The sequence below is a fragment of the Eleginops maclovinus genome, chromosome 16, assembly GCF_036324505.1.
Source record: "Eleginops maclovinus isolate JMC-PN-2008 ecotype Puerto Natales chromosome 16, JC_Emac_rtc_rv5, whole genome shotgun sequence".
NCBI classification, from domain to species: Eukaryota; Metazoa; Chordata; class Actinopteri; order Perciformes; family Eleginopidae; genus Eleginops; species Eleginops maclovinus.
Window position 1 is genome coordinate 266,453 of NC_086364.1, and position 13,168 is coordinate 279,620.

Here is a 13,168-nt window from a genome sequence, read left to right on the forward strand (position 1 = left end):
TTGACAAAGGCAATTCTACCTTCAGTGTCATTGCCAGCGTCAATAATGTTTATGTTTAAAGAACGCCTGATTACAACTCAGACACCTCTTGTTTTATCATCTGCTGAGGATGAAGCAACAACCTCATATTTAAAGTTACTAAAATTGTTGATAGACTCCTTAGTAAGCTATCTATATACTCCAGACAGGCAGTTCTCTTAGTTGTCCTGTTCAGGCCCTGTACATTCCATGATATTACAGAAAAATTAGTCATTTGTGTCAACTGGAAATGAAAACCATATAGCACTAGTCAAGGAAAGAAGCTTCTTGGTTCATAAGTAACATGTAAGATATCAGCGCACTTGCCAGCCCACCCCCCATGTATCCGATCACTCACCCCCCTCCCGTTGTTCCCCTCCCAAACCCTATACCTATGTTAACATCCGTGATATGTGGATGCAGAGTCGTGCTCCTGTGAGCACCTATTCCCTTCTTACAGCCACCAAGAAATGCTTAATTTGAAGACAAAATGTTTTGAATTACCTAGTTAATAGAGGAGTAGGCTAAATAAAGTAAATAACCAACGTAAAAAACAAATGTCCCTTTGTACCAAAAATAAGAGGAGAATCAAGATATATAGCCTATATAAAGCTAGGCCTATAATTCAGTGGTGGGCCGTCAGGGCCAGCAAGGCCTTCTCTGCTGGCCTAAACATCATCAGAATATAAATTAAATTGTGATATATTTTTTCCACAAATACGTATTAAATTATTCCCCATAGTCTATTCTCTTCATTTTATAGCGTTCGTCTTGGCTGCGCTGCTTCCAGCCTCAGAACGAGATTTGGAGGGCTGGCCTTTATGTTAGAGCTTTTATCCAATCATATTTCAGCCATAATGTGTTGCTAGGGTCAAAGAAATCTGCCCTTAGGCCTTCAGAATCAACAGTGTGGGCGCCTGTAGCTTAAAGTGAACGCAAACAAAACGGTGGCGTTAACCAATCAGATTTCGAGGTGGCGACAACGGGCCAGCTAGCAGGCGTACGCTAACGTTAGCACGTGCACATCTTCTGATTGGATACGCACTATTGAGAGGCAGAGCTAGGCAGTAGGCAGAGCCATACAGTCTATGGGCAAAGCTAGCAAACAGAACTAGAACTTGAGCGAGCTAATTTGTGTAGATTTCTACAAGCTATTTTTTTCAACCCACAATGGCTGAAGGAGGAGAAGAGATCAATTTGGTCGAAGATATAATTACAACGCCATTTTCAAAACGAACTTTTCAAGTAAAGCTACACATCTTGAAAAGGGAACGACCAACTCCAACGCTAGCGAGCCTAGCACAGCAGGGAAACTACGAGCGGTACCCCTGGCTCACAGCCTCCGAGAGGCACTGCAAATTGTACTGCCGGGAATGCCTGGTATTTGCAACTGATCGATTTGGTGTTTGGAGCCACACTACATTTGCAAACTTGAGTTGTCTAACCAAGGCAGCAACGAGACACCAAAGCACAGCTGGGCACTTGGAAGCACTGGTGCTTTTGAAAACCTTTGGGGACACCCGAGTGGATCTACAGCTCAACGAACAAGTGCGCAGGGAAACGGAGCTCCACAACGAAAGGGTGAACAAAAATAGGGAAATATTGAAAGACTGATTGATTGTGTCCTGTTTTTGGGTAAACAGGAACTTTCATTTAGGGGACACGATGAAAGCGCCGAGTCCAGAAACAGGAAACTACGTGGAGCTTCTTTCTTTTCGTGCTGAGAACAACACAGATTTGCATTACCACCTGTACACAAACCACATGTTTACTGGGACGTCAGGCAAAATACAAAACGACCTGATTTATGCTATTGCTGAAGTGATGGGAGAAGAGATCAAAATGGAGATTCAAAAAGCACCCTTTGTCGCTGTTATGGTGGACGAGACGTCAGGCGTGGGTAATGTAGCACAGCTGGCACTTGTCCTGCGTTATGTGACAGACACAGGTGTCAAGGAGCGGTTTGTCAGATAATCTGATTAATTGAGTTAACTGTAAATGCTGATGTATTCATTATAAATGCTTCGGAAATATTAATATAACTCTGTTGTACTTGACTATGTTAATGTGATGCAACGCCTGGTTATACTGCGTTTCTGTCTAAATGTATAGTTTCTAGAGCTATGGCGTCATAATGATGGCATTAAGAGGTGGAATAATTCAGGTAGGACTGTGTAGGACATCCCTGAAGGCCTAGGTGTGAAATGCACGGCCCGCCACTGCTATAATTAATAAAGGAACAATAGAGGCCCATAATCAAATATCATACCAATTATTATTTCTCATTAGATTAATTCATTTTGAATGTCTTTCATAACTAGAGTGCATTCAAATAGTTCGGGGGACAAAAACAAAAACCTACACATGTCTCATATACGCCTACTGTCCTGGACTGGTCGTCATTGGCGTGTCTGCTCCGTCTTTCGGGCCTGGCAAAAATTCCAGATTGTAGCTGTTTGCAATCTTTCCTGCCTCCTCCACACTGCTAAATAACATGATTTCCCCGGATGGTTACTTTGACACCTTTCCGAGAACCAGCACCTTATCGTGGTGGAAGATTGATTCAAAAGACCTCATGAAAAACACACTTGAAAGCGAGGATACCCGGCCCGGAGGAAGCCCGGTGTCCCCTTCTGGAGCCAGACCAAGAAGGAGGACTCGTCGGCGTGCGTCTGGTGGCCGGGCTTGCTACAGAGCCCGGCCGGGCACAGCCCGAAAAAGCAACGTGGGCAACACCTCTGCTTCTCCGTCCCACGGGCCCACCACCTACGGGAAACAGCGATGGGGTCGGGTGCGCTGCCAGAAGGGTGGCAGTGAAAGCAGAGGGTCTCGACGGACCAGACTCAGGCGACAGAAGCTGGCTTTGGGGACGTGGAATGTCACTTTGAGCCAGAGCTTGTGCGGGAGGTGGAGCATTACTAGTTGGATCTGGTGGTGCTCACCTCTACGCACAGCGTCGGCTCTGGAACCTTACTTCTTGATAGGGGTTGGACTCTATTCTTCTCCGGAGTTGCTCAAGGTTTGAGGCGCAGAGCGGGTATGGGGATACTCACAATCCCCCGGTTGAGTGCCGTTTTGTTCGAATTTAGCCCAGTGGACGAGAGGGTCGCCTCCCTACGCCTGCGGGTTATGGGAAAACTCTGTTGTGTGTGCTTATGCACCAAACAGCAGTTCAGAGTATTCTGCCTTCTTGGAGACCCTGAAAGAAGTCCTGTATGGGGCTCCTGAAGGGGACTCCTTAGTCTTGCTGGGAGACTTCAACGCACACGTGGGCAATGATGGAGACACTTGGAGGGGCGTGATTGGGAGGAACGGCCCCCCTGATCTGAACCGGAGTGGTAGTTTGTTACTGGACTTCTGTGCTAGTCATGGATTGGCCATAACAAACACCATGTTCGAACATAAGGATGCTCATAAGTGTACGTGGTACCAGAACACCCTAGACAGAAGGCCCATGATCGATTTTGTTATTGTATCATCGGACCTGAGGCCACATGTTTTGGACACTTGGGTGAAGAGGGGCGGAGTTGTCAACTGATCACCATCTGGTGGCGAGTTGGGTCCAGTGGCAGGGGAAGCCTCTAGACAGACCTGGTAAGCCCAAACGTGTAGTGCGGGTGAACTCGGAACGTCTGGAGGAATCCAAAGTTCAACTTACACCTCTGGCGGAGCTTTTCAGGCATCCCTGTGGAGGCTGGGGACATTGAACCAGAGGGGGGCTGTTTCCAAAGCCTCCATTGCCGAAGCTACGGCGGGGAGCTGTGGTCTCAAGGTCTTAGGTGCCTCAAGGGGCGGTAACCCTCGAACCTCCTGGTGGACACCGGTGGTCAGGGAAGCCGTCCGACTGAAGAAGGAGGCCTTTTGGGATATGTTATCCCTGGGTACTCCTGACGCAGTTGCAAGGTATCGACAGGCCCGAAGGGAAGCAGCCTCAGCCGCGGCAGATGCAAAGCAGCAGGTGTGGGAGAAGTTTGGAGAAGCCATGGAGAAGGACTTTCGGTCGGCACCAAAGTTGTTCTGGAAAACCGTCCGACACCTCAGGAGGGGGAAGCAGGGAACCATCCAAGCTGTTTACAGTAAGGATGGGACGCTGTTGACCTCAACTGATAGTGTGTTAGGGCGGTGGAAGGAACACTTTGAGGAACTCCTGAATCCGACAACTCCGCCCTCTATGTTAGAGGCGGAGCTGGAGTATGAGGGGGGATCAACTCCAATCTCACAGGGGGAAGTCAATGAGGTAGTTAAACAGCTCCTTCACAACCAAGTGAACAACACTCTCCAAGAGTTAGGCGTATCAATGTCCAAGTCTACCATAAAGAGAAGACTGCATGATCACTGTTTACTGCACGGTGCATAAGCCTCAAGAATAGAAAGGCTAGATTGGACTTTGCTAAAAAAAACATTAAAACAAGACAGCAGTTCTGGAAGAACATTCTTTGGACCAAGATCAACCTCTACCAGAATGATGGCAAGAAAAAAGTATGGAGAAGGCGTGGTACAGCTCATGATCTAAAGCATACCACATCATCTGTAAAACACGGCGGAGGCAGTGTGATGGCTTGGGCATGCATGGCTGCCAGTGGCACTGGGTCACTAGGGTTTAATGATGATGTGACTCAGAACAGAAGCAGCCGGATGAATTCTGAGGTGTTCAGAGACATACTGTCTGCTCAAATCCAGCAAAATTCAGCCAAATTGATTGGGCGGCGTTTCATAATACAGATGGACAATGACCCAAAACATACAGCCAAAGCAACCCAGGAGTTTATTAAAGCAAAGAAGTGGAATATTCTTGAATGGCCAAGTCAGACACCTGATATCAACCCAATTGAGCATGCATTTCACTTGCTAAAGACTAAACTTCAGACAAAAAGACCCACAAACAAACAGCAACTGAAAACCGCTGCAGGAAAGTCCTGACAGAGCATTAAAAAGGAGGAAACCCAGCGTCTGGTGATGTCCATGAGTTCAAGACTTCAGGCAGTGATTGCCATCAAAGGGGTTTTCAACCAAGTATTAGAAATTAACATTTTATTTTCAGTTATTTAATTTGTCCAATTACTTTTGAGCCCCTGAACTAAAGGGATTGTGTTTAAAAAATGGTTTAGTTCCTCACATTTTTATGCAATCTTTTTGTTCAACCCACTGAATTAAAGCTGAAAGTCTGCACTTCAACTGCATCTGAATCGTTTCATTTAAAATTCATTGTGTAATGTACAGAACCAAAATTAAAAAAACTTTGTCTCTGTCCAAATATATATGGACCTAACTGTATATCGGCTGCTCACCTGTTGATCCATGAAAAGGTAATCCTGGAGAGAAAAGGAGCTCCAGGCTCAGGGCAGGGGTTCTGAAAACAAAAACATTACAGTTAGACCCAAAATATTTGTATTCTGTCGAGATACTGATCCCAGGATGAGGAATGTGCATTTAATGGAGCACAGTGATTATTCAATAGTTGTGCATCTATTCAAGACCCGCTGACTAAGGATAGACGCAAATGCTTTCCCCCACCATAATCATGAGACAAGAAGAAAGACACTGTGTGAGCCGAACCGAACAGGGGCATGATGGTGATTGTATTTGTCCCACTCACCAACCAATTCAGAGATAAAAAGTGAAAAAGCGAGAAACTAGAGGCAGGAAGTAGAGACAGAGCAGGGGGACAGTATGAGGGAAACTCACCAAGTCTTTGATTGCCTGGGAGAAGAGGGGGGGTTTGTCCGTCAGGCAGGACAGGAACAGAGAGACCAGCAGCAGGGCGTAGGAGATATAGAAGGTGGTGTACCTCCAGACCGACACTGTCCACAGCTGGGAAAAAAGACAGATTGAACCCATGGCAGAGATGGAGTACTCGAGTCCTGGACTCAAAACTCAATTGCTGATTTTCGTGACTCGTGACTCGACTCGGTCTTGCCGACTGATGGTTTGGAGTCGAACTCGGACTCGTGAATTCTTGCATACGAGGACTCGGACTTATACTCGCACATTGACAATAGGACTTGGACTCAAACTCCACCAACTTTTGTCTGAAGTCCAGATGTGCCCCCGCTATTTCAGTCTAAATTTACATTGTGCTGTGTGCTTTGACAGAAAGAGCAGGCCAAATGCTCTTTCTGTCAAAGGACGATTGAGGACATTTCATGACCCAACGTTCTGTTACATGCTTCACTATCGGTATCTAGGCTCCTTAACCATAGTATGGATGCTCAGCAGCAAGTTCTGACACGGCTCGTTGTCAGCCGGTAACCAGCTGTCCGGACTATTATTTATCACGGAGAAAAGATGAAAGGGCCGTTCAGGTGCTGTTGGAAACATCCGTTATTGCTGGTTCTCCACAGTTAACAATAAACAGACACTGTAATACAGCCAACTAAACTGGACACTTCTCTTTCCAACTACTTTGTCTCTCCCTTTTCTCTCTCTCCTGTTGCAGCAAGCAAACTTGAAATGCTGACAGTGGGTCACAGTGATTAATGTAGAGCATTTTTATTTGTGAAGCAGCTCTTTGAAGGCAGTCTTGGAACTCGACCCAAGCTTAATAATTATTATAATTATATTTATAAGCCTTATGAATGAACTTTATTGTCGATCAGACCATGCAATTAGTACAAGTAATTACACAGATGATTGAAATTACGTTTCCCCATACTCCAAATGTGCAAGTAAAAGTTGACACACAACATATAACATGGTAGTACACACAGATTTAAACACAACATATACAGACAGGCAGAATATAATATTTAAGTAGTTACTGAGGTGTAATAATAACAAGTGCAATATGGTAAAGTGTAAAGTGAGGAATAGCACCATTGAGATAAGTATGTCTGTAATTATGGATGATGTTGTGTATGTGAAGAGCAAAGTACAGTACAGTTTTTGATTAAAATTAACATTCAGTTGGTCTTTGTGGGTGCCAAGGTTGTCATGTTCATGGAATTTTCCTGGATGAGTTGAGTAGTCTGATGGTCTGTGGGAAAAAGCTATTGCAAAGTCTGGTAGTCTTGCACCGCATGCTGAGGTAGCGCTTGCCAGATGGTAGAAGAGTGAACAGTTTGTGTGCTGGATGGGTGTGGGTGTGTGCCTTATATTTGTATAGCACCTTTTATACAAGAATTGCAGCCCAAAGTGCTTATAGCAGTAATAGACGGAACAAAAGCAATGCAGAAAATAACAAAGATTGATTGATAAGAACCAAACCCCAGCTTTTTTTTGGGTGACTCGGACTTGGACTTGAGCACAGGTAATGATGACTCGGACCCAGACTTGACTCGGACTCTTTCTAGGTGACTCGGATTTGGACTCGGAAAGTGGGGACTCGAAAGTGACTCAAACTCGAGAATTGGTGACTTGACAACACTGACCCATGGAACTTGCTGTTATAATGTATTGCTTCGTTTGTGGAACAATCTGAGGGAACTGTGTTCAAGGTCCTGGGAACAAATACTAACATGTGCCAAGCCAAACATGTTGCGTATCTATAGGTTTTAAAAAACCTTTTAGTCCAAATGCAGTTATTGAAGACTGACCTGGTCCAGGGCCTGGAAGATCTTGGACCTGAAGGTGACGGTGGCACACAGCAGGGCCAGCAGCCAGTAGATCAGCAGAACTCCAGACGACTGAACCCCTTTCATTCGTTCATACTGAATCAACAGTGCGGCAAGCAACTGCAACAAAAACACATTTATAAAAATAAAAAAATGTATTCAAACACCATAACTGACCAAACATACAAATATTACAGGAACATGAAATCATAGTACCATTACAGAAAAAAACTCTTCCTTGTTCTGGTAAAAGCTATTCCACTATCTTAACAAGCTAAACACGTGTTTAATTCTTTGTTTGTTGAAGGCCTGCAACCTTCTGTGGATTACATATCCCATCAGGCCCAGAGATACGTTTGGGGTAAAGCAGCACCTAGCTAGAAACAGGCTGTCTGGAGTACTTTAATCTGTTGTTAGGATCGGGACTTGAAGTACCAAAACAAGAATGCATGGAGTGCAAGGCACTTCAGTAACTTATTTCGAGCATAGAATCCCCAGATGGACTGAAATTTTGTTTTGAACTACACTGCACTCAATTTAATGATGCAATGTGCAAATAAACTACACTCCAAAAAAAATAATCTGTTCTAATTTCTCTTTTGTCATTCTTGTAATCTTCACAACAATGCCAATTAAACCAAATCATATTGAAACTTAAGTAGAACCAGACATTTCCAGAAAACAAAACTACAGCCCTTAACCCATTTAAGCCGGGAAAGCGTTGCCGCATTTCTACCATTCAAACCGGAGGCACTGTTGCGTTGTTCTACCATTGAAGCCGGGAAAGCGGATACGTCGTTTTCTGGTACAAGAGCTCTGTGGTATATTTTTGCATTAATTACCGGCCTCTTAGCCCAATGAAATGCATTTGAATACACACGTGGCATTGTTTGGATTTTTGAATCTGAAATTAGTGAAGGTAGTGATATTGACTATCTGCACAGCGCTGATGACATTATTGCATGAAAGCCACAGGTGTAAGCTCTCAAATACCTTTTGAATTTTGTTTCTATCTGCTACAGAGGCTGAGAAATCAATTATTTAGTAGGCATTGACACAATTGCTGAATTTCCAGAAAAACTTCAGGTTTTAGGGGGTTCTTCTAAAATCGCCCATAGGTTTTACAGGCATTTTTTCCAGGCATTTTAGGCCTAAATGGGTTAAACATAATATAACAAACCCTTTTTTTCAACCTTTCTATATAAATGACAAAGATAAGATAAACCCTCACCATGGTGAGGCCCAGTATCATTGGGCTGACCAGGTGCACGGGGGCGGGGACGCTGCTGCCATGACCTCTTTCCCAGAAAGAATAGAACACATCTGACCAGCAGATCATCCACAGGAGAACGCCGACAGCCTGCGGGCAGAAGAACACAATGCAGTTTCTGACCAGATGAAGATAATATAATTGCTGTTTTATTTCTACAATTGCACATAATGGTCATTGTTTGTGATACATTCATACTTGTTTCCATACACAGACATGTTACAGGACAATCTTGAAATAATAAGTGCACAATAACAGGTGGCATAACCTGGCTGCATGTTGGTTAAAACACACTTTAACAATCTGCACACTTCTCACTTTGAATATGGTATTTTTCATTATGTATTATATTTGACTGTTTCTCACATAATTATATTTTGTAAATGAGCAATTAATATGGAGAGCAGGAAAAATAACAACCAATTTATGACACTGACATTCAAAGAAATTCCTCCTAAAATAATCAAGGGTAAGGCCACTCACAGTTTTAGCTTTGTTGAGGTGAGTCATACATATGTAGCCACGGTCGTGGCTCCGGAGGTAGATGAGGTAGATGGGGGCACACATCCAGAGGTAGAGGCATGGCAGCCACACAAGAACAGTGTTCTGGAAGCACTGGGTAAGGTCTGGGTTAGAAGTGAACCATGTACGGTTCCAATCCTGGTAGAGGAAAAAAGACAAGAGGAGGAAGAGGATATATATATATATATATATATAAATACAAAATTATTCATATTTGTTTCATCATTCTATTAGTGGGAAATGTCCACATGACATCTGGAGACAAAAGAAGTAGTGAGGGACATAAAAACGATCTGCAAATGCTCCTTGTTTGCTTTTTGTTCAAATGCAACTTTTTTGCCAAGCGCAGGCCGTGGGAGATGCTAGTGTTACAGCACGTGTGTCCCTCATGTAGAGCTCACCTTCAGGTTGTAGATTAACAAGAGTTTGGCCCCGGATGTTTTCCTGTGGACCTGTGCAGGCGATGCATTTCCTGCATTCTAACTTGCAGGACGGAACAGCGAAGATGCCTAAACAAAAATGCTAAAGAGGAGCCTACTGGGCTCCCCGTACAGGTTAAGTAATTGGGTTGTGTTCGCTGGTACCCTTAAAAGATGTCAGTCTGGCTGTCACTGACATCACACTACAATTACCTAACTGGAGTTGCTAGACATCATACATCATAGCAGAAGCCTCCATATGAGACATACAAGGGAACATTGGTGTGCACAACAGCATAGGGACCAATATTTTAGGAAAGACCTTCTCTATACTTCATCACCCACCATCACCCACCAGCCCTGCAGACCTCCCAGTTATGCTTTCTGCACAGAGGTCAGCAACTGTCACGGTTTAAACATTTGAATAAAAATAAATAAAACCATAAGTAATATGAAGTTGAAATTTAAGTAATGAATGCGGCGAGAACCGCTCCTATCGAAAAAAGGGGAAAAACAGTTTTATCTTAAATAACTACAACCCATTACACAGGGGACAGTTGCTATGCAGAGTCCGGCCATTGTTTCAGCTGTGTTTTACGTCACATCACTGATGCCGGATTTACCTGAGATGTTGAGAGATGTTTACCGACTGAACGAAGAATTACAGCAATTGAACGAGGATTACTGCAATTAAACGCATGAGGTGTAAACCAGCCTCACACCCGGTATGAGCCGCAAGAGAAGCGTTATGAGTCCGGGTACAGATCTGCAGCGGCGGGATGAACACTGAGGCTGGCGCGCACGCACACGCACACGCACACACACGCACACAGTCATGTGGTTCTGCCGGTGTTACAGAACAGACACGCCACGGGTGCCTTCTGCAGGGAATGCAACTTAACGGGTTTCAGTCAAGTACATTAGTGTTAGCTAATAACAACGAGAGGAAAGTATATAAAAGGTAGAGAAAATGGACGTACCCAAAATGGATCGGAACTGTCCAGACTGCAGAACGTATCAAACCCCATTCGCCGCGACGCAATGGAGGTTTTGACCTGACTGTTTGAGATGTTTGTGAGACTCAGCTTTGGTTTTGTAACCTGACTGCAAACGCAAAGCGGAAAGCTCTTCTTCTTCTTCTTATTTTGGTCTAATGGCGGGCGGCAACCTAGCGTTTTAGGCACATTACTGCCACCTACTGCTGGAGTCTGGACCAGAGCTCTTGAGGGGGAAAAACAATAAACAAAATAAAAACGAAAACCTAAATCTTCTTCGTCAGTCCAGTAGTTTAAAAAACTCAAAGATTCTTAAGATTATCAATCCCACCTACATTCCTTTAATTCTTTTAATGTGTTTCGTAAAGCTGGCTGTAGGGTGACCAGGTAGGGTCGCCAGACGTCCGGCTTTACGCCGGACAGTCTGGCTTTTCAATGCCCTGTCCGGCGTCCGGCGCAGCATAAAGCCGGACGCGTATTTGTCCTCCTAAATACGTCTGGCCACCAGAGGCGGCTGGCCCATAGGGGGCGCTGGGGCTCTGTCCCACCAGCTGTTGAGGGGAAAAAATATTTTTTGCATATTTTTTTTTAAATCAATGTCAGTTTTACTTAATAGTGTGTGTGCCTACATGCAATTTAAATCATTTAAACAACATTTCCACCAACTAACACTCATTAAACAGTGAATTTCCACTGACAGTGTATCATTCTCTCATGGGGCGATCGGCAAAGTGCCCCTGACCGGCAGCTAAACAGCCAATCCGGTTATGGTTGCTAGGGGGAAATTATGAATAATTGGCCTATCAACGTCGCCAAATTTAACGCCGGTGGGGCGCTGGAAATTTAGCCCCAACTGCTACGTGAAATGCGTTGTTGACATATGTGTGTATGATTGACTGAGATGTATTCTGTACTACTTACCTGCTCCACACCATAAGGGGGTGCTATTGGTATTATATGAGATGAATATGATTGGTGACGTCACACCCCCTATATATATGAATGTTCTGCGCGTGATTTTTCTCTTGGCCCGCTCCCAATATGATGAAGGCTGGAAGAGCAGTTCCTTGGTTTGCTATATAATAAATATGCCCTAAAGGCTTAAGGAAGAATTCGTCTCGTCTACCTTTCTAGTGTTGCATTATTGGACTCCTGCTGTGTGTTGGCACTACTCCTGCTAACATGCGTGAAGGTTTAGGATTGCTGTAGCTACATAAGGAGCCAGCGATATTTTTTTTTCGTAGTGCGACTCCCAGACTCTGTCCTACGCTACGTGGGGAAAAAATACGCGCGACGACGAAGAGAGATGATGGCGATGTAATATGTAATAATATTATAGTATGTAATTGTAATATAGTTGTGGAGAATGCTTTGTTGTTTCTCTCAGGCTGTGACATGCAATGACAAATGGCACTGATGCTGTTTTCTCCAAGTAAATGCATTTTTCCTTGAGAGAGGGTATTAAAATAATCTGTTTATGTAAAAAAATTTGAAAATAACTTGGTTCTAAATTTCTTTGTATATGTTACATTTTAATAGGAAAGTTCTGTTTCATTCTCTCTTCTCAACCCACACTCACTCATTCACTCACTCACTGTTGATTTGTATAGATTCAGCTGAAATCATACCCTTGTTGTTAATTTATCCCTTGATTGTATTGTATAGTATGATAGCATAAAGTCTAATATAGCTGTAAATTGTTACTTTTTCTGTGAAGCTGGAAACTGTGAAATTAAATTATTATTGTGGAACTGTAGTCATTTTCCGACTGTTCATTTGAATGCTTATGCTAGATTATGCAAGATGTTTTTTCACCAGCCGCCACTGCTGGCCACCCTAGCTGGCTGTGACAAATAACTAAGTAACTAAAGAAAGCTAGTAGCCTAATATAGGAGTAACAAAACATAAATAAGCTAAACATGTTCCGAACTCTTAACTAAAAAACAACAACTATGTAATGGTATTTGAGCTCTGAAGGCATAAAAACCTCTCGTTATAGCCCTTGCACTCTCTTTTCAGTAACTCCCATAATGTTCAAGAAACTTTCTCACAGCATCAAGAACTTTATCGATTCTGTCTGACTTTCTTTCTGCCTCAGCAGCACAGTAAATCACCATGGCCAGAAATGCTTAGAACTTAGCGTTGCCATTACACATAATAATAATAATAATAATAATAATAATATATTTAATTTGTAATGCACTCTTCATTCCAAGGGAATCTCAGAGACCTAGCGTTTTAGGCACATTACTGCCACCTACTGCTGGAGTCTGGACCAGAGCTCTTGAGGGGGAAAAACAATAAACAAAATAAAAACGAAAACCTAAATCTTCTTCGTCAGTCCAGTAGTTTAAAAAACTCAAAGATTCTTAAGATTATCAATCCCACCTACAT

General features: G+C 43.5%; 1 protein-coding gene across 3 annotated transcripts in view; it reads right to left on the reverse strand.

Annotated features, from left to right (window-relative positions):
* Positions 1 to 10,913, reverse strand: part of abcc1 (ATP binding cassette subfamily C member 1 (ABCC1 blood group)) — a 56,123-nt gene extending 45,210 nt beyond the window's left edge. For 2 of the 3 annotated variants that reach the window (XM_063903009.1, XM_063903008.1), the window contains exons 1-6: positions 10,760 to 10,913; positions 9,322 to 9,498; positions 8,800 to 8,928; positions 7,551 to 7,688; positions 5,704 to 5,829; positions 5,307 to 5,368 (exon numbers count right to left, since the gene is read on the reverse strand). In XM_063903009.1, coding sequence (XP_063759079.1) covers positions 5,307 to 5,368; positions 5,704 to 5,829; positions 7,551 to 7,688; positions 8,800 to 8,928; positions 9,322 to 9,498; positions 10,760 to 10,807 — 680 coding nt within the window. In that variant the 5' untranslated portion in view covers positions 10,808 to 10,913. Of the gene's footprint in view, positions 1 to 5,306; positions 5,369 to 5,703; positions 5,830 to 7,550; positions 7,689 to 8,799; positions 8,929 to 9,321; positions 9,499 to 9,761; positions 9,894 to 10,759 lie in introns of those variants that run through there. The other variant, XM_063903010.1, reaches the window with a different exon arrangement.
* Between the last annotated feature and the right edge of the window lie 2,255 nt (positions 10,914 to 13,168).